This window comes from Emydura macquarii, unplaced genomic scaffold (assembly GCF_026122565.2).
Source record: "Emydura macquarii macquarii isolate MOO-44397 ecotype Brisbane River unplaced genomic scaffold, CSIRO-AGI_Emac_v2 contig_3530, whole genome shotgun sequence".
NCBI lineage: Eukaryota > Metazoa > Chordata > Testudines > Chelidae > Emydura > Emydura macquarii.
Window position 1 is genome coordinate 651672 of NW_027133667.1, and position 21309 is coordinate 672980.

The 21309-nt window shown below is 39.4% G+C and overlaps 1 protein-coding gene across 2 annotated transcripts in view; it reads left to right on the forward strand.

Moving 5' to 3' along the window:
- Positions 1-21309, forward strand: part of SLC41A2 (solute carrier family 41 member 2) — a 57730-nt gene that overhangs the window by 26779 nt on the left and 9642 nt on the right. For both annotated transcript variants that reach the window (XM_067536161.1, XM_067536162.1), the window contains exons 7-9: positions 2147-2226; positions 16173-16304; positions 18530-18678. In XM_067536161.1, coding sequence (XP_067392262.1) covers positions 2147-2226; positions 16173-16304; positions 18530-18678 — 361 coding nt within the window. The remainder of the gene's footprint in view (positions 1-2146; positions 2227-16172; positions 16305-18529; positions 18679-21309) is intronic.

Sequence of the window (21309 nt, forward strand, 5' to 3'; positions counted from 1 at the left end):
GATTAGTTGGAGCAGCGTACCGATCTGTGACTGTGCTGTGAACAGAGGTGCATGTGTACCTTGAGAGATCAAGTATGCCTCATTTCATCACTGAATTTGTGGGTTGTGTCAGTAGCAGTCTTCTTGCCATGGGGATTGTCAACAATCTGGTGGCATACATGACAGTGGTCTCCAAGGCTTAGTGAGAGGTAAGTAAAGACAATGTCTCAGAAGGATTCCTCCGGACAAGGGTGAAAGGGTAGTAACATTTAGCAAAACTGGGGTTGTTTGTGTGTTTCAGGCTCCAGGGTATGTCTGTACTGCAGTCGAAGGTGTGAGTGCACCTCAGGTAGGCCTAGCCAAGGTGAACCACTAGCGAGGGTATAGGGCTGTTTACGTGGGGGTAAAATTGAAGTGCCAGGTCTTCACTGTGCTTTTACTTGGGGTTAGTTCATACATGTTAGTTATCCCAAGTGAGGAAGAGAGGAGCAGCAAAGAGGATGGAAAGAAGACTTCTTTTCAAACCTTAGCTGTGGCGTCATGGTTGTGACAACGGCAGCTGCTCAGGAAGGGCAAGGGTGAAAGAGCTCGGTTGCCTGTGACCAAATGGACACAAGCTCCCTCCTCATGTCCTCCTACTTGTTGCTCTGGCCCTTTTGAAGTGCAGCAATTATGGACTGGATATTTATGAAGAGAGAACTGAGGGTTGGAGGAAAGACTGGCCTGTGGGCCATATGCTTGACAGCTCTGCAGGAAATTAAAATTTGTCAGGGAGATAGTGCTCAGGTCAGAAGAGAGGATCTATTTTTGTCTATATCCTGTCTGTAGCTAGAGATCTATGTATTGTCTGGCTACAGTAGAGGAGATGCAGCGTGTTCTCAATATTGCCAACTTCAAAAGATCAAAAATCATGAGTTGGACCCCCCAAAATCATGAGATTGGCCCAAAAAATCATGACATTTAAAAAAAAAAAATTGACCTAAAACCACAGTATAATCTCTTTATTTTTGAACTCGCCCTGTCCCCGGGTGTGTGCATGTGACAGTTAATGTTGTCCACTCTCCCACATGGACTGGATAAGGTGATTTTTGGCCCGTGGTGCGGGAGCTCTAACCCACACATCTGCCCGTATCCTGCCCAGTTATTAATCCTGTCCCCCATCAGATCTGTCCCCACCCAACCCCCTCAATTCAGTTCCCCCTTAGTTAAGTCACCCAGCCGCTATCATCACCATCCCATCAGTTCAGCCTCCCTATTCCATCAACCCCCACCACCCTCACGTCACCTTCCAGCACTCACCCCATCTACTCAGAACCCACCATCAATACAGCCCGCCCAGCCCATCAACTCCCACTCTCCTCACTTCAACCCCCCCAAGCCCTGGTTCAGCCCTCCTAGCCTCATCTATGCTCCTCTTAGGGTTTTGTACCCTCCCCAGCCCTGGGGGTGGGGCTGCAGTGGGGTCCTTTTTCCCACTTCCCATGCAGAAAAAAATATCCTGACATTTGTGAGTTCTATGGTGAGATCATGAGTGAAGCTGAATTTTACTTAGAAATCATGTCTCTTGCAAGAGTTGGCATGTCAGGGTTTTGGGAACATGTGGACTGTGACTGGAGCATTCAGAAAATAAAGGGACACATGCTCACTGACTGGGCAGGGACTGTCTTATACTATGTTTGCACGGTGCCGAGTACATTAGTCCTGATCTCCATCACTGCCTCTAGGCACTCCTATAATACAAATAATAAATGATGCTGGTAATTCTAATGTATATATTAAAATAGTAATTCTCCATGATTTATAAATCTGCTAAATCTGAATGGATTTTCGCAGGGACAATGAAGGCACTTTTTTGACATCAGAACCACCCTTTTCTGAATATCAAATCTCTCAGGTGAAAAAACTGTTTTTAAAAGGAACATTGATAAAACTGCGTGTTTTCTTTCACCAATAATCTCCTCAAGAGCAGTGGAACTGTTTGCTCAAACTTTCCTTTAAAAAAAGGGCAGATAGAGAGAGTGATCAAGCATGGAATATTTTCAGGTTACTTTTTAAATAAGTGTTTCTAAGAATAATGTATACTTAAATGTTGGTTGATAGAATTTTTGAAAAATAAATATTGGTGCACCTGTCTCTGCCTTTAAATGTGTTACTTCTTATTTTTCAGTATCGGTGGCCTTATTCTGGACACAACTGTTTCTGATCCTAATTTGGTCGGGATTGTGGTTTATACTCCAGTAATCAATGGTAAGGCTGTAATAGGATTATTTTATAATAAATATCAACAAGTCTCTATACATGTTTTATAAAAGACTAGTATACTAAAGTTCAGATGCAGTGGGTGGGTATCTACTACATTAATTTCAAGTTGTAACTTTGGTGTCAGAAACAGGTTAATTGAAAATAGTAGTAGTGACTGCTGGTCTATGTACCAGAAACATCAAAATGCATATGAGAGAGAGAGGAAAATCAGGAAGTTAGGTGTACATATTTAAAATTTGTGTAAGAAATGGGGAAAGTTGAAAGAAAACATATTAAAACACTGTTTCGATACTATTATGGCTGTTAAAAATAGGACTTGAAGATGTAATTCTTCAAGGGTTTTCTCTTGGACATATGGGCAAATTTTCAAAACAGTCACTTAAACTCCATGTGCAAAATATGCATGTGCAAGTATTAACTGATAATAGTGCAGGCAAAATATAGAAATCATAGCGTAAGTTGGATGTTCATTCATATGCTTGTCTATGTGTGCAACAGCATGTACAAATCAAACATTTTGCAGCCATGCTGGTATATATTTATATCCATGAGTTAAAGGTGGATGTTTCCCAGATTCCTGTCTCTGAGTGAATTCTTGAAGCATAGGTGTGGAATGTTGCATTAATTTCTCTGCATGTTAAACTTTAAATCAAAAAATTAATTATTGTAAGAAATATTTGTTTTCTAGTTCAGATTTATTCTTCATTGGTCTACTTTGCAGTATGCAAAAAAATCTCACATAGTAATTAGACACAGGACTTTTTTAATTTTTTAATGGAGTTATGTTTTATGAAATAAAATTATGATGAATAACATGCAGTAGGTCTTCTACTTACTATGTAGCAAGTGTGGAAGGTATAAAGAATCTCTCTAAATATAGATATTCTAATAAATCTCTGCTCATTTCCATTCATAAAAATATACTAAAGGGTGCCTAACACTCTTAGAGCTGGTCTACACTACAAAGTTAGGTTGGCTTAACTACATTGCTCAGGGCTATGGACAATTACACTCCCTGTGCAATGTAGTTAAACCAGCCGAAGCCCTGGTATAGACACCTCTGTTCTTCCATCAACCTAACTACCGCCTCTCGGAGAGGTGGATTTACTGCAGGATGGACCAACCCCTTCTGTTGTTTTAGTATGTGTTTATGCTACAGTGCTGCAGCTGTGGTGCTGTATCATTTCTAGTGTAACATACCCCTTAATGCTTTTGCATTAATAAACAAATTACAGTAAGCAGCTAACCCTTTAACATTCCCTTCCTCACCCCCCAAAAAACTCTATCCTCAACACAAATGCCCACCTGAACTTCAATTCCCCTCATTCCGCACAGTCCCAAATCAATAGGCCTTGCAGCATACTCTGAGGGTCAACAGACCTGAGCTATGTCTGACCAAAGATTGAAAGGAATTGGTTTTGTAAACTAGGAGCATAGACAGAAGTTCAGCATGTGACTCACATATCCCTAAAATATTAGGGCAACTAAACCCCCAGGTAATACTACTAGATAGTATGTTCCTCCCATGTGTACCTTGTTTTTAACCATTAATGATAGAGATGTTCTCTGCTGAATTAATATAAATGTTCATTCTGAATTAATCTTTCCTCAAAGCACTTAAGCCAGGGTTTTCAGAAGAGACAATGAATGTGCGTCAATTGGTTCCCCTGCTTGACACCTTAAAGGTAGCTGACTTTCAGAGGATGGTTGTTCAGCATTTTTCTGAAAACTAGGCCTCTTTTAAGGTTTTTCAAGTTGGGCATCCAAAATCACATCACTTCTGAAAATCTTGGCCTTAATTCTTTTTCCTGTGTTGTGTGGATGGTAAGCTTTTCGATTCTGGAGCTTTATGCAACAAGATCCTGGAATTAATAAGCACCAGAGATGATGACAGCTGTATAAGGTACCATCTGCTTACCATAGTAGCAAGAAACTATAGTAGCTGAAGGCTTTGATGCAACTGGACTGTCAGCTGGAATTCTGATCAATATAACAAAATATTCAAGAGTTTCCTTTCAGATAGCTTTGTGCCAAGTGAAGTCTTACATCAAAGAACCAATATCCAGCTTTATCAAGCCTTCACAGTTTTTGCCAAAGTACTGAAGTACAAAATACTTCCAACTATCTGTGTAGGACAGTGGTTGATTTGGAATGGTGAGATGGAGAACTGGCAGTATATTTGTCTTAGATATGTCCTTGCACTGAAGCAGAACACTACATCAAGACTGCCACAGATGAGTCCCTCCACTAATGTGTCCCTACACTGGGCAGAAATGCTAAAGAGCTGCTGACAGTGGTTGCCACGACAACCTCCGTCAATGCATCAAGAAGAAAGGTCACTAGGTCCCCATGGCAACCTCTCGTGTATCGTGAGGAAGATTTGGCACAGGTTTTTGTGACAGTTTCCCTCCTTTGGCAAATCAGTGTTCACCAAGGAGAAAAACTGGCCTGATAAGAAACCAGTGATTGTTTTAATTAGTATTGCAAAGGCATTAAGCATCAATGACTTCTCATTTCAGCCAATCTCTGAGATTTGAGCATTCAGTGCTCCAGATGTGAGATTTTTCCTTCAGTTGAACTTCCAAGCTGAACAAACTGCAACTGGGGAGGTTCCAATTTTTCAGTTGATGCCACTTATGTTAAAGTGAGGTGTAAAGAAGTCATAATGTACCTTGATATAATAGTATCATATGCTTTCCCCTTTTGGATGCATCACAGGCTTCTTCTCTTTGAAAGACTGAAGGACCTGACAACATTGCTCTGAGGTGCCATAGCCATCTGAATCCATACTGACATCCAAGTACCTGTTTGCTCACCTGGGATACTGGGAGTGTATAGGAGTCCTGCTATGTAATATTTGGGCTCAAAACCATATTTCCACATACAAGAATGGAAACAAATTTTGATTTCACATGAGGTTTCACCATGTCTACGTCGACAAAAGTCTCATCTTGCCTTTGAGACATTTTCACTTGGTTGCTGTTCAACTAAACCACTAGGTCTTAAAGTCCCCTTTTCTTCTGCAACAGTTCAGGAGAGAGAGTTCTTGACAAGATTGTGATTTAGCTATAAAGATTTGCCACAGTCAGGAGTTTCAGCATAGCCATGGTTCAAATGTTGAAGTAGATTAATTCCATTGTAGATAGGTTCTTGTATCTATTTGAGTGGAAGTTGATAAGGTAGATGATAATTCTTAGTTCCGGTGGAAGCTCATTCCATAGTTTGGGACCACCCATTGGAGAAGACTCTGTTTCCTGCAGAGACTACCTTTACATTTGTGGTAGAAAGTTTGAATGTTCCTGTTGAGTAGAGTCGTCATCCCAGACCTTTAGAGGCAGTCTTTTAGATATCCTTGGCCCAGGCTAAGGACCAACACCTTGAATTTGAGTCAACATTTTAGAGGAAGTCAGTGTAGAGAGCAGAAGAGAGATCTGATGTGCTCATGGTAGCCTGCATTGCTGAGGAGACGGGCAGCTACATTCTGAATTAATTGGTAATTCCTAAGGGCTGATGGGTTTGTGCCCAGGTATATTGCATTGTTGTAGTCCAGCCAGGAGGTAAGGAAGGCATATATAATTGAGGCCAGGTAATCATCCACTATGATGAGACTGCGTTAGCCTAGTCAACCAGAAGTGGTAGAAAATGTTACTTGTAGATGTTACTATGTGAGAGCTTAGTGTCAGTAAATTAATCCAGGAATTTACCTAAACTGCAGACTGAATTGACCAATTGGTGGGTTAGTACCTTCAAGCAAAGGAGACTGCACAATGGCAGCTAACTCCTCACCTCGCTTTTTGCTCACCAGCATCACCTTTGTCTTGCTTGTGTCCAGCTTCAGACAGATGTTCTTCATCCATAAGTTGATATTGTCCAAGCACTAAGCCATCTTGGTAGCAGTGGTATAGTCATATATAATGAAGGATAATTAGAGCTGTTGGCATTCATACTGCTGGCACTTGTCTATGTTTTCTTACCCAACTCCCCCTAGTGGCTGTATGGAGATATTAAAGAGGACCAGAAATAGAATTGACCATTGTGGGACCTTGTAGATAAGCAGTCTTGTGGCAGAGGTGCAGTTTCCCAAAAGGTGCAACTTCTTTTGGGGTGCATCCCAATGTTTAAGGAATCCAACTGATCCATTTACTTTATGCCACTTCGGTAGATTCTGGTGTCTCACTGGTAGTCGGTCACACAGGCTTTCATGGGGTCAAAATGGCAACCTATATCTGAGATGCAGTGGTAGGGAGTCAGTCCGAAATAGTTAAATAAAAAATGATTCCCAAATTTCTTTGATTTGGAATTCAGGATCCAAGAATGTGTCTACAGTGGTGTCTTGAAGACATACTAGGATTTTAAGAATCACTTTAAATTTTAGAGTTTGTCCTGACTTTCTCACACAATTGGACAGGATAACTCTGCATTAATAAACACAGAGGGACTGAGTCTCCTCTGCATCAGAGAAACCCTACAGATGTGGTACTGACTGAGATCCACAAACTAATCCTGGATCCACTTCCCTTCAGGAAAGGGAGCACACAGATACATAGTAGAATATCATTAGATCCTTGAGCTTGAGGGGTCAGAGAGTGGTTCTGTAATTCTTGTTTTGTTATACATCTAACATAAGAATTACAGGTTATATTGCTCATCTCCCTGTGGGTACAAAGGTATAGGTGATGAATCGGTGCAATTCTCTTTCATGGAAACAGAACATTCTTCTTAGATAAGTTTTTAGGGTTATGAGCTACAAGACTCAGGTATGTATTAAATAAAACCTTGGTTGCCTGATCTTGCAGAGTCCTCTTACTTGCACAAGGTATCTTGCTATCTTCTATAGCTTTCATTCTAGTTTACAGATAGATGCTTTATACATTTATGATCATGTGAAACCTTAATTTCTTCATTTTCTTTTTCCCTTTTTAACATCCTCTGACTAGTGATTGGACTTCATAGAGCTTTTTAATAGCTAAGAATGAGTCTGTTATAACATCTCCCTTCAGAGAAAAGTTTATATGTAATTCTTGTTCTCTGAAGTTATTGTGTTCATTGATTCTCTCTCATCCACTTTCCCAAAGAGTTGGGTGAATATGTTCCTTAAAACCTTCTACCTCTTCCTCAAAAATAAATAAATAAACAAATTACTACTACTGTTCACCATTGCACAGAGGTACCAAGGGCTGCTGGTTTTCCCTCCTACCCTTCAACCAAGCAGTGGGGAACATAATATTTGCTGAGAGGGTATGAGCTTTGCTACCCTCTAATTCTAAAGCTAATGGAATTTCTGCTAGTCACATACTGGCCACAGACAGCTAAGAGTGTGGCTATATTATAATATGCCTTCTGAGACAGGAGATTACAGGTAAGTAATTTGCTTTTATTCAGTGTAGGCTTTCCTGTGCTTCATAGATGGTCTGGTGACTTTTGATTATTGCTGTGCAGTGTAGAACTGGAATTTAGGAAATTATTTTACACAAACATATCTACACACCCTTGTTAACTATCAAAGATCCTAAGTGTGCATTACATAATAGGTAGCTTTTGAAATATCACTGTTGCTGACCAATCAAAAAAACAAAAATCCCAACAAGAATATCACAAACACACTTCCGCATACTAGGGATTTTTCTTCTCTTGTCTTTCTCTGAAGATGGCAGGGCCCCTCATCAGTAAGTCTGCTTCAAAGTGTGTCTTATGGCAGGCCCAAATAAGTAAAACCTAAAACTGCTAACTTACCCTGCTCCCTTGGTATGGTGTAAAAGAGAGACTGTATGGGCATGCATAGCACCAGCTGAATCCTTCTTTACTGAGGGGATTTCCAGCTTTCTGTATACCTGGAATTCTTCTCTTGGGCCCTAAACAAGGACAGCAGCTGGGAGTTTCTCCCTCAAAATCCCAAAATGCTTCCAACACTCCTTCCTTTGGCTCAGTCTCTGTCCCACAGGACTTTTCCTGCAAAACCCTGAATGGAGTAATGCAGGCCCTAAAGGATTTCCTTAGCAGCCTTAAAGGGCTGGTAACCCTGCCTCATTATAAGTATTTGCCAAAAATAATATAATTCTGAATCTGTGGATCTCTTCTGATCACCAGCAATGGATAGCTGTGAGATTTAAAAAATCATCTTTCCTTGTTTATTATATTCTAATTAAAGAATAATTATTTCTACTTCACTGTTGAGTAAAACCCTGGTTTTTATAGTAGCTTTTTATGGTTTCAATTTTCGTTATATCTACAGACAATATGAGGCTCTATATCAAGGGTGGCCAAACCGTGGCTCATGAGCCATATGCAGTTATTTTATAGTTAAAGTGTGGTTTGTGGAGCCCCCTATACTTCCCCCCCATTCTCTGCCTATTAGACTGGGGTGGGGAGCTTGGAGCTTCTGCCCTGAGGCAGGGTGGTGGGGCTAGAGGATTCTGCTCAGTGGGGAGGGGAGACCTTGGGGAGTCAGTAAGTTTGGCCACCTCTGGTCTATATATATGTTTTCAATGTAATAAAGTTCTGAATAAAATCACTAGATCTACAATCGACTGCCTGAGACTAGACATTCTGAGTTGAAATTTTGTTTTCTAATGGAGCAGTTGGTTAAATCTTCAAAACCTTTTATAGTATCTCCACATGTTGTATTCAGAAATTGCAATTTTCTAGTAAGAGAGTTCTTTTTGTGCAAAAGGAAGATAATAATGATCTGAACAATTATATGCTTCAGACTGTGCTGCAGACATGAAATAAGGTGCAGCTACTGGAAATAACTATTTTATGCTTCCTTTTTGGTATAATGCTCAAACAAAACATAATCTTGTACTTTGGAAATAGATGAGGTTTAGAAGTGATTATATATAACATTGTATATTTGTAGATATGGTGTCCATTTGTGTGTTATGTAAATTTGATGTTTCTACAAAATCTGGAAATTCCTGCAATTCACAAATGCTTTGGAGGGTTAGATAATAAAACCACATTATACAGGTGGCATAAAACCACCCTCTTTAATAATAAAACAGAGCTATAGTTACTCATTAGCTGGTTTTGTTTATTTGTTTATGGTCAGATCTCTGGAGAGAAAATTTAAGTAGAGATCAAGGTGACTGGGAAAAGGTTTGTAGAATTCAATATGAGAACTTTAATACAAAACTATAATTGTCTTTCTATTGTCAAGGAGATGAAAGCTAAGATCACATATTACATGCCATAACTATATCTTTTTCTTTCACATTAGTCTGATAAGTTGAACAACAGACCCTCTATTTTTCCACAAGTATTTTGCAGTTGTATATGGCAATTGCCTATCATAAATGGAAGCATTTGTTTTCAGGTGGGATGGTGCTAATGTGTATTTGGGGGGGATTGTCGCCTTTACTATCATTCCCTATTTTAAAAATTGTAAAATATTCCCTTTCAGAAGAGTAACGTGTCTTAATAAATATATATATTTTGCTCTAAAATAGAGTAACTGTGCATGGAGATCTCAGAAACACAAAAGTGCTTTAACTATTAGATAGCCTCAGACTATTCAACAATGAAATCTTATGCCATTACAAATCAGAATGAAAATATATTCCTAAATTTATTTGGTAGTGGAGTGACTTGACTGGGCAGCGAGTGGACTATTTGCATCCTCAATTGGAAGTAAATATATTGGTCTCAGAATGACACCTATTCTGTATGAGTAAGTGCACAGTTCAATCTTTATTTTGGCATAGAAAGAGGTTGAGGATCCTGATTATGGATATGGAATTCTGACATATTTTTGAATGATGGTTCTTACTCTTTCTTAGTTGTTATCCTGTATAAGTAAAATTGTATCTACTCTGTGCTGCTTTGAGTTTTCTAAAAGTCTTGCTTGTAAATTTTTACAGGATTATTTCAGGATTTATTAGTTTCCACATCATAATTTGTTAATCGTATCCAAAATATTCTCACCTTTTTAGTAGAAATGAATCAGCAATTTTAGAAATACATTATTTTCCTGGCTACATGCATTAGCCAAATCAAATATATATTATTCCTATAAAAAAGTAATAACTTGATTATACAATGCTGACTAAAAAGCTCTTCTGGAAAGACAACTGCATAGGAAACACTAATAGTTTATCTAATTCTGCCTATTTTCCCCAAAACACTTAACTTTTAATATAAATGCATACAACAACATGCAGATCTGAAGACAGAAGAAATTCGGAAGAAAGGACAGTGCATGTAGGTAGTAAGATAAATAAGAGAGCTAGTCTTAAACACTTCACTTCTATAAAATGTAACTTAATGAAATCAAATCTCCATGGCAGCATTTCAATTTGAATTTTTGAAGAAATAATTTGGTTGTATTTCTTAGTGGTCTCCCTTGTTACAGAGTTGTAGAGCCGCATTGACTACTATAATTAAGAATTTTTTTCTCCTCTTTGTGTCCTTGATGGTTATTTTTATTATAAAAATTGCATGAGAAATCAGAATATCTGGCTGAATGCCAATGGACTAATCAGCGCAATTTATTACTGTGAACTGTGCTGATGAAAAATCACTGTTCAGAGGTAGGAAACTTCTCAGGTCCCATATATATTATTTTATAATATTTTATACCCAAAATCACATTTCATCTGAGAGTTGTGTTAAGTTAGTTCTCTCCTTATTGTGCTGGCTTCATTTAATCTTTGGCCTGTTGTACAAATGGTATAGTAGGTATGACTATAACACATCTCATACCCTGTGTTTGGTTAATTCTTAGCTCAGAAATGTTCCTAGATAGATGAATATTTTAGATTTTCAATACTAAGTATGATAAATATTAGGGTGCTTCTAGAAGGACAAAAGTTGGGATGAATTGTACATTATTTATATTCAGTATGCCCACTAATATTAACTGATATTATAGGTGGAGCTGGTAGATATGCCTGTAGTTAAGGTTTACTAATGCGTCCCATTAAAAGGCTCTGTTTTCAGTTGCCTGTAACTGCCCAACTTTAGCCAGTCAGGCTGAAATTTTCCTTGTCAGGTGTCTGCTTCAGGCTGCACTGTTTTGAAAGTTTCAGCTAAAATAGTTTGCCCATTTCTAAGGCAAGGAAAGTACATTGTTTTGCCCAAAACTTTTACAGTGGTTTCACTGAGAAGTTATAGCATCGCCTCAGCGTTTGGTGATGGAGTTGTCCAAGTGTGAGAGTTGTGTCTTTTGCTGTCCCTGTTCAAAATCTCAAATTTGGTCAAGTTAATAATCCTCTGAAAATCTGTTGGTACGTGTTCTGTAAAGATTTGTTAAGGGTCTGCAACTAAACATTCAGAAGATTCCATCTGCAAGGAGCATGGCTCATGCCCCTACAGCTCCTATGATTAGACTACAAATGTGCTGTGTCCACAAAGTGACCTGGCATGTTCCATACCAGGATTTTAGGGACTGAGCAAACTTTTCCTTTCAATTTCTTCTCTTGGCTGCTGGCGGCCACTGTGGCATGAGGCACCACAACTGAGAGCAGGTGGGCTCTCTCCTGTGTTCTCAGGGTATGTCAACACAGCAAAGAAAAACCTGCAGCTGACCTGTGCCAGCCAATTCGGGCTCATGGAGCTTGGGCTGCAGGGCTGTTTTATTGCTGTGTAGACTTCTGGGCTTGGGCTGGAGCCCAGGCTCTAGGACCCTACAACCTCTCAGGCTCCTGGAGCTCAGGCTCCAGTCCAAGTCCAGAAGTCTAAACAGCTATGAAACAACCCTGCAGACTGAGCCCCATGAGCCTCAACTCCCATTGACTTGATGGTGGTGCTTAGTACTTTGTAGGATCAGATCCTTGAGGAAGGGAGATTAAACATATACATTGAGATTGCCCAACATTTCCCTTTTCAGTTGTTTATAACATTGCCAAATAAAAATAGTTTTGGCTTAAACTTTCTGTGCCAGGTATCTGTCTCTGGCCTCAAAGTATTTGGAAAGTTTCAGCCAAAACAGTGCAGCCATTTCAGAGAATGATGTTAGGAGAAAATATGCTGTTTTGCCATGTTAAAACTATTTTAAAATTTCTGTTGAGAAGTTCTAGCAGCCCCATACTTTAGAGCAGGAATTTGAAATTTGACAGAGGGATAATGATTGTGTCAGATATGTGCCTTTTGCTGTTCCTATGGAAATCTGCCCAAATTTTCCAAGTTTAAAAAGCTGTTTGCACATGCTAAGTAGAGACTTAAAGCTGCATGGCTAAAATCTTGGAATATTCCATCCACACTGAACATGCTCCAGTATCTCACAGGTCTCATATGATGGACAGTGCATGTACCATCCCCACATAGCAACTGAGCATGTCCATCCATGGGGTATAGAGGCTCAGCAGGACTTTCCCTAAACTTTAAGCTCCTAGCTGCTGCGGTCCAGAGCAGGACTGGACACCAGCATTGAGAGAGAGCAGAGAGACTGTCTCCCCTGTGCTCTCAATATCTCCACCCCACTCCCTGCAGCTGGTGCCCAGGCAGCGTGGAAGAGGAAGGTGCCTGACTCAGATACAGGGACCTAAGAGCTAGACCAGGGTGAGGGCAGAGGAAGGAGTAGATTGGGACAAGAGGCCATCATAGGTAGTCTGGGATGTGGGGAGACAGACTGAACAGAAGGGGAAGACTGGGACTGGGAGACTAGGATTGGTTGGGCAAGAAGGCTGGAGGGAACTGGGAGGCAGTGGGTCTGGAGGTTGAGACTGATATTGAAGGAAGAGCTCAGTAAACTTGGACTTGCTAGGCAAGCAGACTTTGATTGGGAACAGCAAATCTGATGAGAAGCAAGGGTGTGCGAGAAGAATTGGACTAGCTTGGCAAAGAGACTGGGACAAGGAACCACTGAGGGGACAGGCAGATGGGGGGAAATGACTGGAGATGGGGAGGGGTGAGACATAGATTGGACCAGGAGTCGGGGGGCAACATTGTTCTTTTAAGAGTGTGCATGTGTACAATAAAATGAAGATGGTGGGTTGGTGGAAAAATATATATATACTTACACACACACGCAAAATAAATATATATAAGTTGTAGAGCAACATATTTTTGTAATCAAATACAGTGAGTCTGAAGATGGCAAATATATATTAGTGCAACACATGTCAAACATACTTAAAATATCTCAAATACTTAGAACTACGCTATCAACAAGCATGTTTAATGATAGCGTAGCCAGGACATATAATTGTTTCTGTGATAAATTAGGACAGGTATGTATTCTTTGAGAAATGTTATATCCACGTTACCTAGGCAAGCTAACAGACTAACTCAGTGTAGTCTGTAGCAAAGCTCATTTAGCACAGTTCTCAGAAAAAAATTATTTCTAATACTGGATGCTGAAATTAAGTTAGCAGCCGTATTCACAGATATAGCTGGCGTGATTTTGGCTGTACCACGGACAGGGTCTTACATGCTGAGAATGTTTGTTAAATGAGAAAGAACAAGGCTGACAGCTGTTCTGTAGAAATATTTATCCTAAGGAAAGGGGTTGTCATTTAGCTATAGAATGGTTCAGTAAAGAGACAGGATTTTTGGGGTATTTTTTAATAATGAAAGTCAGGGATGGCATTTTTGTCTACAAGAGAGCTAACTTCTCTTATCCTTACCGACAGTGTAATATTCTTATGCAGAAGTTAATCAGATCTGTTTTGCTGTGAGGGATACAAGTCAATTTTTAAGATTTTCCTTTAAAAGAAAATGTCATTATGTATTATGGTTCCCATGTGACTAAAAAGAAACTAGCAAAATTAGTCTTTATAACAACCGGGAGGCTATAGCATGATGAGAGCAATACATTTTTTCAGGAAACATATTTCTGATTTAAAATAAACATGAATTTGTGCTTTGAAGCAGTCTATAGGCATGCCTGCAGAGAATTTCTTAATGCTATCAATTACAGGGCTTCCTATAGCCTTAGGCACTTAAAAAGAGTTCATTCAAAAGCTAAGGATTCACACCAGTAATTTGGTGAATTGACAACCTGTTGTTTTTCTAATGTTGTTAATCTACACAATTATATCTTTTAATGGTTTTCTGCTACCCTCAGTGACGTAATTAGTCTGGTACTGCCTGGGTAATTTCATGGGCATGGTAAAAAAGCAGCTATGAGAAGAAACGAATTGAATATTGCTCCAGAAAAATATCTTTCCATTTGAAAGTAATACTATTAAGGTAAAAATAACTTGAAAATCCTTAACTCTGTAGCTGATAAGAATTGTTCTATTTTAAAATGTTTTGGCAAACAGTAATAATAAAATCAAGTTTAGAATAATCTTATGTAATATCTTCTAACATACCTATTATGGTATCCAGGGTCTATGTATTTATAATGCCAGGTGACAGAGGCAAAGTAGGGGCCAGTCAAGACAAATAGTCAAGTGTTTGCAGGTGGTCGGTTAGCCAAGAGGTTGATTGGTATCAGGGCAGTCTGGGGCAATGGTTGGAGTTCTCGCAGGGGTCAGTAACCAGAAGATCTCGTCCAAGAGTCTGGGTTAGCAAGAGTCTGGGTTAGGGAAGTGAGGTCGGGCAAGGAAGCCGAGCAACAGGGTGGCGTCAGGTAAGGTAGGGAGAGGCGGCAAGGCAGGATCAGGCAAAGTAGTCTAGGCATCAGTGAGCAGGCAATGGTCTGTTGCTCAGACAGCTTCCTCTTCCTGTTGGGACCTTTGTATAGTTCAGGCACCCAATGAGAGTGCTGCCTGTCCATCCAATCAGAGGCTGTGACTCTGTAGGCCTTTAGCACTAAGGCTGTTGGTCAGGGAAGTGCTTAAGTGTTCTTGTCATGGTTCAGCAGGTAAATACGCTGCCTAAAGACCTGGAGAGTCTGGGCTCAGTCCTGAGTGTTAAGGTTGAAAAAAAGGGTGAAAAAATTTAGAACTGTTGTCTTTATCTCTAAACCAAGCATTACAAATTCAGGAAATTCAGAATTAAGATTTCGCTTAAAATAATTCCAAACATGTTAGAGTATGGATATGCACAGTTAAGGTAGCCAAACCATCTGATTATGCTTAAGACATTTGGTGTGTGTGGTCCTAGTTTAGATTAAATTTTTTTTTTTAATAACAAGAGGCTTTTATCATATTTTTCTCTTTATGGGGTCCTTAGCTCTTTAACTATTGACCAGAGCCTCCACAATAAATACGACTCTCATCTTTTGTCTGCTGCTGGAATCAAACTCTCTGCTCCCTCCCTCATTGTAGTTATTATTCTGAGTGATCTTTGAAGGTTTAAAGTGGTACATTCTACTCTATTATCCAGTACATAAGTATATATGACTTTGTAGTAATCAAGCTTTCATTCCTTAAAGGGAAAAAATGATGAAAAATTAGATAATTTGGAAAAATTTAATATAAAGATGGATAATATAAAACCAGGTGAAAACTTCTCTATTTACCTGTACCTACTCTCCAGAGATAATTATTAAGATGATAGACCTAAATTCTTGAATCCAGGCCTCCAGGAGGTGAATAGTAAGAATTGTCTGACCATAGAATTCTGCAATCATTAAACTTCCTCAACAGCATGCAGTCCTCTTCATGCATTTAAAGGTATCATGTTGTATTGGTTCAAAAAACAATTTAGTCTTTAAATGAAGACTGGATGTCTTTTTAAAGAGATGTGCTATAGCTTAAACAGAAGTAATGGGTTTGATGTAGGAATTACTGGCTGAGGTTCTATGGGCTGGCTTGTGCAAGAGGTCAAACTATATGATCATATTCGTCCTTTTTGGCCTTAAAAATCTATGAAAATCAAATCTGGGCAAGAGCTGAGTTCAGTTCAATTCTGAGGCTTCCAGTCACATTATGGTTAGTGTTGGCCTGCGTAGAAGCAGAATAATCAATTTACATGGTAAAGATGTTGTTTCCCCTTTTGACCTTTATACCTGTGTGGTGGGCATAATAAAAGTTGATAAGTTTGATTAAATTGTTATCTGTCAGAAGAATCAATGAAAGATGTCTTAATTTCCTTTTCTGTTTCAGGTATTGGTGGTAATTTAGTGGCAATTCAAGCTAGCAGAATTTCTACCTACCTTCATTTACATAGCATTCCTGGAGAGTTGCCAGAAGAAGCAAAGGGTTGCTATTACCCATGCAGAACCTATTATGGTACAGGTATGTGTTGGTGATTGTTAATTGTTACAACTAGATGTTGCACACTTTTGTGCTCCTATAGGTCGAGCTGTACATCCAATGGAAGAGAGCAGCATTAGGCAGTAACAAAGGAAAGATTCCTCTATCTGCAGCAACTGGTGGTACGGAGATGGTATATAGGGCTGGAGTGGGAGAAGTGCAACAGGGAAGCAGAGATGGAAGTCAGGAGGGGCTACAGATACACCCTCCACCCCCAAACTCCTGCACTCAGAACTGCTTTGTCCTTTTACCCTCCAGTAACTCGTTAACCTCTTTCTCTCATCCAACCTCAGAGGTTCTCTCCCTTTCCCCACCAAAACTCCCTTTATCCTCACCATCAAATCTCGGTTGGGAATCAACACACATATACAATGTCCTTCTCTTTTCAGTATTTGTGGAAGGTGTGCCGATTAAATCCTGGGTTCATTATAAACAGTCTCTGCTCCCCTCCTCCCACCCATACCCATGCACCCACTGACTCTCTCCACCCCTCTTCTCTGGGTCCTTGTTTCTTCATCACTCCCACCTCCTGATCCCTGCTTCCTCTCCATCGCTCCCCTCCCACTCACCTCTCCAGAATGTCTGCTTCCCTCCCATTCCCAACTCCACTTTATCACCCACCCACTCCCCTCCATGGCTTAGTACACACTTACCGGGAAATTTGGCTGCAGTCAACAGGAGTTACGCAAGCTACGCAGAGTAGCTTGCCTGACTCCTGTCGACTTCCTAACTTCCCTTTAGCATGCCGTCTCTGCTTCACCTATGGGAAATGCTTTCCTATCAAAGCAGCACTATGCCTTTTGAGGAGGTGGTTTAATTGAATTGACTTCCAGATTGATTGAGCGGGTCTTCACTGCCGCCCAGTCAATCCGGATAGATCGATCTGATGGCGGTGAATTTGCCGCCATCAGTGTGTACATACCCCATGTGTCTGCTTCCCTTCCCCATCCCCTTTTTCTCACCCTCCCCTCCCAAAAAATCCTTCTTCCCAGGCTCTCATGTCTGTTAGACTCCTAGCTACTCAGTTCCCCATACAGCAAGTTAAGCTTCTGATATATGTAGGCAGTAGCAGCTTCCTCTGCCTGCAGCACCAGGTACTCTGACTTCCCTCTAAGCTGAGCTTTTATGGTTTTCCACTTTTCTCCAAAAATCAATAAGATTCTGTCCACTTCCTGAAATTTTGAAAATGATCAGATGCCGTGTTCCAAATGTATCACATTCTGTACAGAAAGCCAAAGAAATGCCATCAAACTGAGTGTGGAGACCCGCTTTGCTTGGTTAACAAGGAAGTTCATTCATACAAGTGTAAATTCAGCAATATGTCAGCCTATTCTAGAGAAGTTTAATCATGTTAAGGCAAAGGTTTGATTTTCCCAGAACTTGTTTTGTTTCCCGACTCTCTCCATCCTGTTTACTACTAATTGGAAAAAGTATCCTTTAGCTATCTAGTGCTGTTTTATAAACCAGCAGATATTGTTGTAGTTGACACTTTACCCAGCTGCCAATAACTTTTTATTCCCTGCTTCACTTTGTTAGCTTAAGTCATAATGGTTTTAATCCTTCCATGTGATGATACTGTAATGGGATGTTTTCAGTCATGTTCTCATCATGCCACACAATAGTTGCTCTGACTTCCACAGTTTTTCCTTAAATTTAGAACAGAAGGTACCTTTTGTAACTATGTGATGTCCTTGGCAAGAGTTGACTTTTCAGTAGCATCTGTTGCTCTTGGTATTTATTAAATGTACTTCTAACTAATAAATAAAATAATAGGTGAATGTGAAGTTACTCCTTAGCAATATAAAAAGCCCTCTGGAGATTTATTTAGAAGGTAGAGGTGGCCAAAATTTCCCCTCTTCTGAGGGAGTACATGGGAGCCTCATGCAACTCAAAGTGGGTGGTAGTGTTCAGATAAGCAACCCAATCAAGATGGCTAGGGAATGGTCTGATTCAGAGCAGACCTTCAGCAGTTTCTGTTGGCAGGGGTCCTATTAATTCTCGGGTGGACCCTAAATATAGAAGAAACTTTGAGAGGGTTTGATGGTGAAAATCATGCCTGCCCTCCAGAAGGGTACGCTTTGCATCTGTCTGCACTGTCTGGGGTGATTGTGGCCTACTTGAATGGAGTACTTTCCCCCCTTCTATAATTGATAAAAATATTTTCCAGCTTTCAAAAGGCTAAACTGCATTTTGTTTTTGTATTACAGGAGTAAATAACAAATCAGCCCAAGTTCTTCTCCTTTTGGTGATTCCTGGGCATTTAATTTTCTTGTACACCATTCATTTAATGAAAAGTGGTCATACCTCTTTGACTCCAATTTTTATAGCAGTTTATTTGTTTGCAGCCCTGCTACAGGTAAGAATAAACAATTATTCTATTATGTTTTAGTTCTCAAATAATTCCATGTTTGATACTTGCTTTTAGATATGTGAAAAGTAGAACAATAAGGCGCATTTGTCCATGTCGTGGTTTGTCACACACTCTTGGTGTAATAAATTCCCACGCATGCCCAACAGCTTCTACAACTGCATTTTGCGTGTTTCTCAGCAGATACATCACTGTGTGTCAGGCTACGACTACACTGACGGCAGCAAAGTCGCCACCGTCAGATCGATTTCTCTGGATCGACTGAGTGGTCAGTGAAGACTCGCTCAGTCAATCCAGAAATCAACATACTAAGACCATCTTCGTAAGTGGCGTAGCGCTACATCAACGGGAACGCGGTTCCCGTCGGTGCAGTGCAATGAAGACGGCGCACAGAAGAGGAGCAGAGAAGTTGATGGGAGTTGCACGTTTTTTGCGTAGCTTGCGTAACTCCTGTCGACTGCCGCCGAATCCCGGAGGTAAGTGTAGACAGGGTTTCATTTTCCCAAGCTAGTAAGCATCATGTTAATCAATGGGAAAGGAATATGGCCTTTATTAATAGAAAGTAGGCCAAGGAAAATTCCTAAGGAAGTTTCTCAACCTGATTTCATTAAAATAAAATGGATCACAACCCATAAATGTAATAGGTAAGTATGCATGCTTGTGTGCATCTCTTAAAAACTCATTAAAGATTGTCAGTTTAGCAGTAACCAGAATAATAATTAATTGCATCCGTTGTTTTATTAAACAGTCTTGCATCACTTTTCCTGGCTTTATCTAAGTCTCTTTAGTCCAAGCAATAGCAGCAGTTGAAAGAAGCCTTTGAAATAGTCATAGCTTAAGCTGAAATCACTCCAAATAATAAGCTTATACATTGAATTGTTTTATTCACAGCCAAGTTTTAGTTAAAAATTTGCTGAGTTGAATAAAATGTTTAGTTCTGCTTTTTAAAAAATAAGGACATACTTGAAAGATCCATATGGCCAGTGTTGATCTTACGTCTAAAATAACTTGGTAATAGCTATCTTTAAAACTGTTACTTACGTCAAAGACAAGTCTTACATAAAAACTTTAATTCGGTGTTCTGAACATTTTTTTCTGTGTTTATTGGACTGGTGTTGTTTTATAATTATAAATGGATTTAAAAAATCACCTGGATCATATATTGTAGATATGGTTTTTTTGTTTTTTTTTTGATATGCTGAAGTTGGAAATTGAGTGATGAAAAGATGGATTTTGCAAACTGCTACCATTTGATTTCATATGAGAACCTCATATTTTTCACCTAGTATACAATTGAAAAACTCAAGGCTTGCATATAACTGTCACTCATACTAAAATTGTTATGCCATTATTTTTAACTCTTTTTCTTCGTACTTTTTGTTGTTTCCCATTCGATCACCATGATTTATTTAATTTCTACTTCTCCATCCCCCTATTATGGACTTACTTTATGTTGTCCTGATACAGATTTCACTTAGCAATGGATATGTCAAGAACTGTTGGAAAAATTGATTTTATATTTTTTCAGTTATAATTATATTAGCATAGTATTTGCATTGTTGCGATCATTTCCCTCAGTTTTGAATCGGCCTTTTGGAAAATCTCAGGTTTCTCTGGTCATTTTGCTGCTAACTTCAGATGCTAAGAAGAGGCAGGGCTTTTCAGAATGGAATGGTAGAAAAGGCTTGGCATCAGCACAAGTATACATTTAAAGCAGATTTTCAAAAAATGCAAGAAAATTGCAAGGCCTGATTCATCTTTCACTTATGCCAGTTTTACAGCAGCATAATTCCACTGACTTCAGTGGAGTCCATCCTGATTTTTTACCTTACCTAAGTGAGAGGAGGCTTGCAGTTTTTCCTTTTGTGACTGATTTTCCCTTCACCACCACCACTACCTATCTCTGGCTATCACAGACATTTTGCAGTTGTTCTTTTGTGGCTGAATCACAACTATTGCACACTATAATTTTTCAAGGGTTTTTGCAAAGTTGCGATCAGGAACCCCATATTTCTGGTCACCTTGTGAAAATATTCCACTACATTGGTGGTTTCTTTTCTCTTCCTTTATTCCCTTTTCATTATACCAGTTATAATCACATTTATGTAGTGCTGCTATATAGAAAGGTTTTATATAGTTTTAATTAACAGATTTCAGATTTTCATATGCCACTCGAGTCATGATTGAAGATGTAATTATCTGTATCACCTTAATCGATTATGCTGGTGCTTTTTCTTACTGTCTTTGCGACCTTCAGAGTGTGGACCTCCCATAAAATTGCACATTTCTTAGTTTTCTTCTTTTTTAACATTAAAACAATTTGCTTCTTGCCTTTCATTTTCTGCTCAGCACCAGTGATGTAATCTAGACACCTTGATAATAGTGAGAATAGTTTGAAATTACAAATTCAATCCTCTGCTGGCTTTCTTTAGAGATGTGCATAGATCAACAGTCTCTAATCTTGCTCTGATTTATTTTTCCTGGGACTTTTATATTTTTATCCTTTCATGGTTAGTCTTTTCAAGAATTTAGTTTCTTGCCTACATAGTAAGATTGGAAAAACTCACAGCTAATTACTGTCATTTCAATTATCACCCAAATGAGTAATTTGAGCAATGA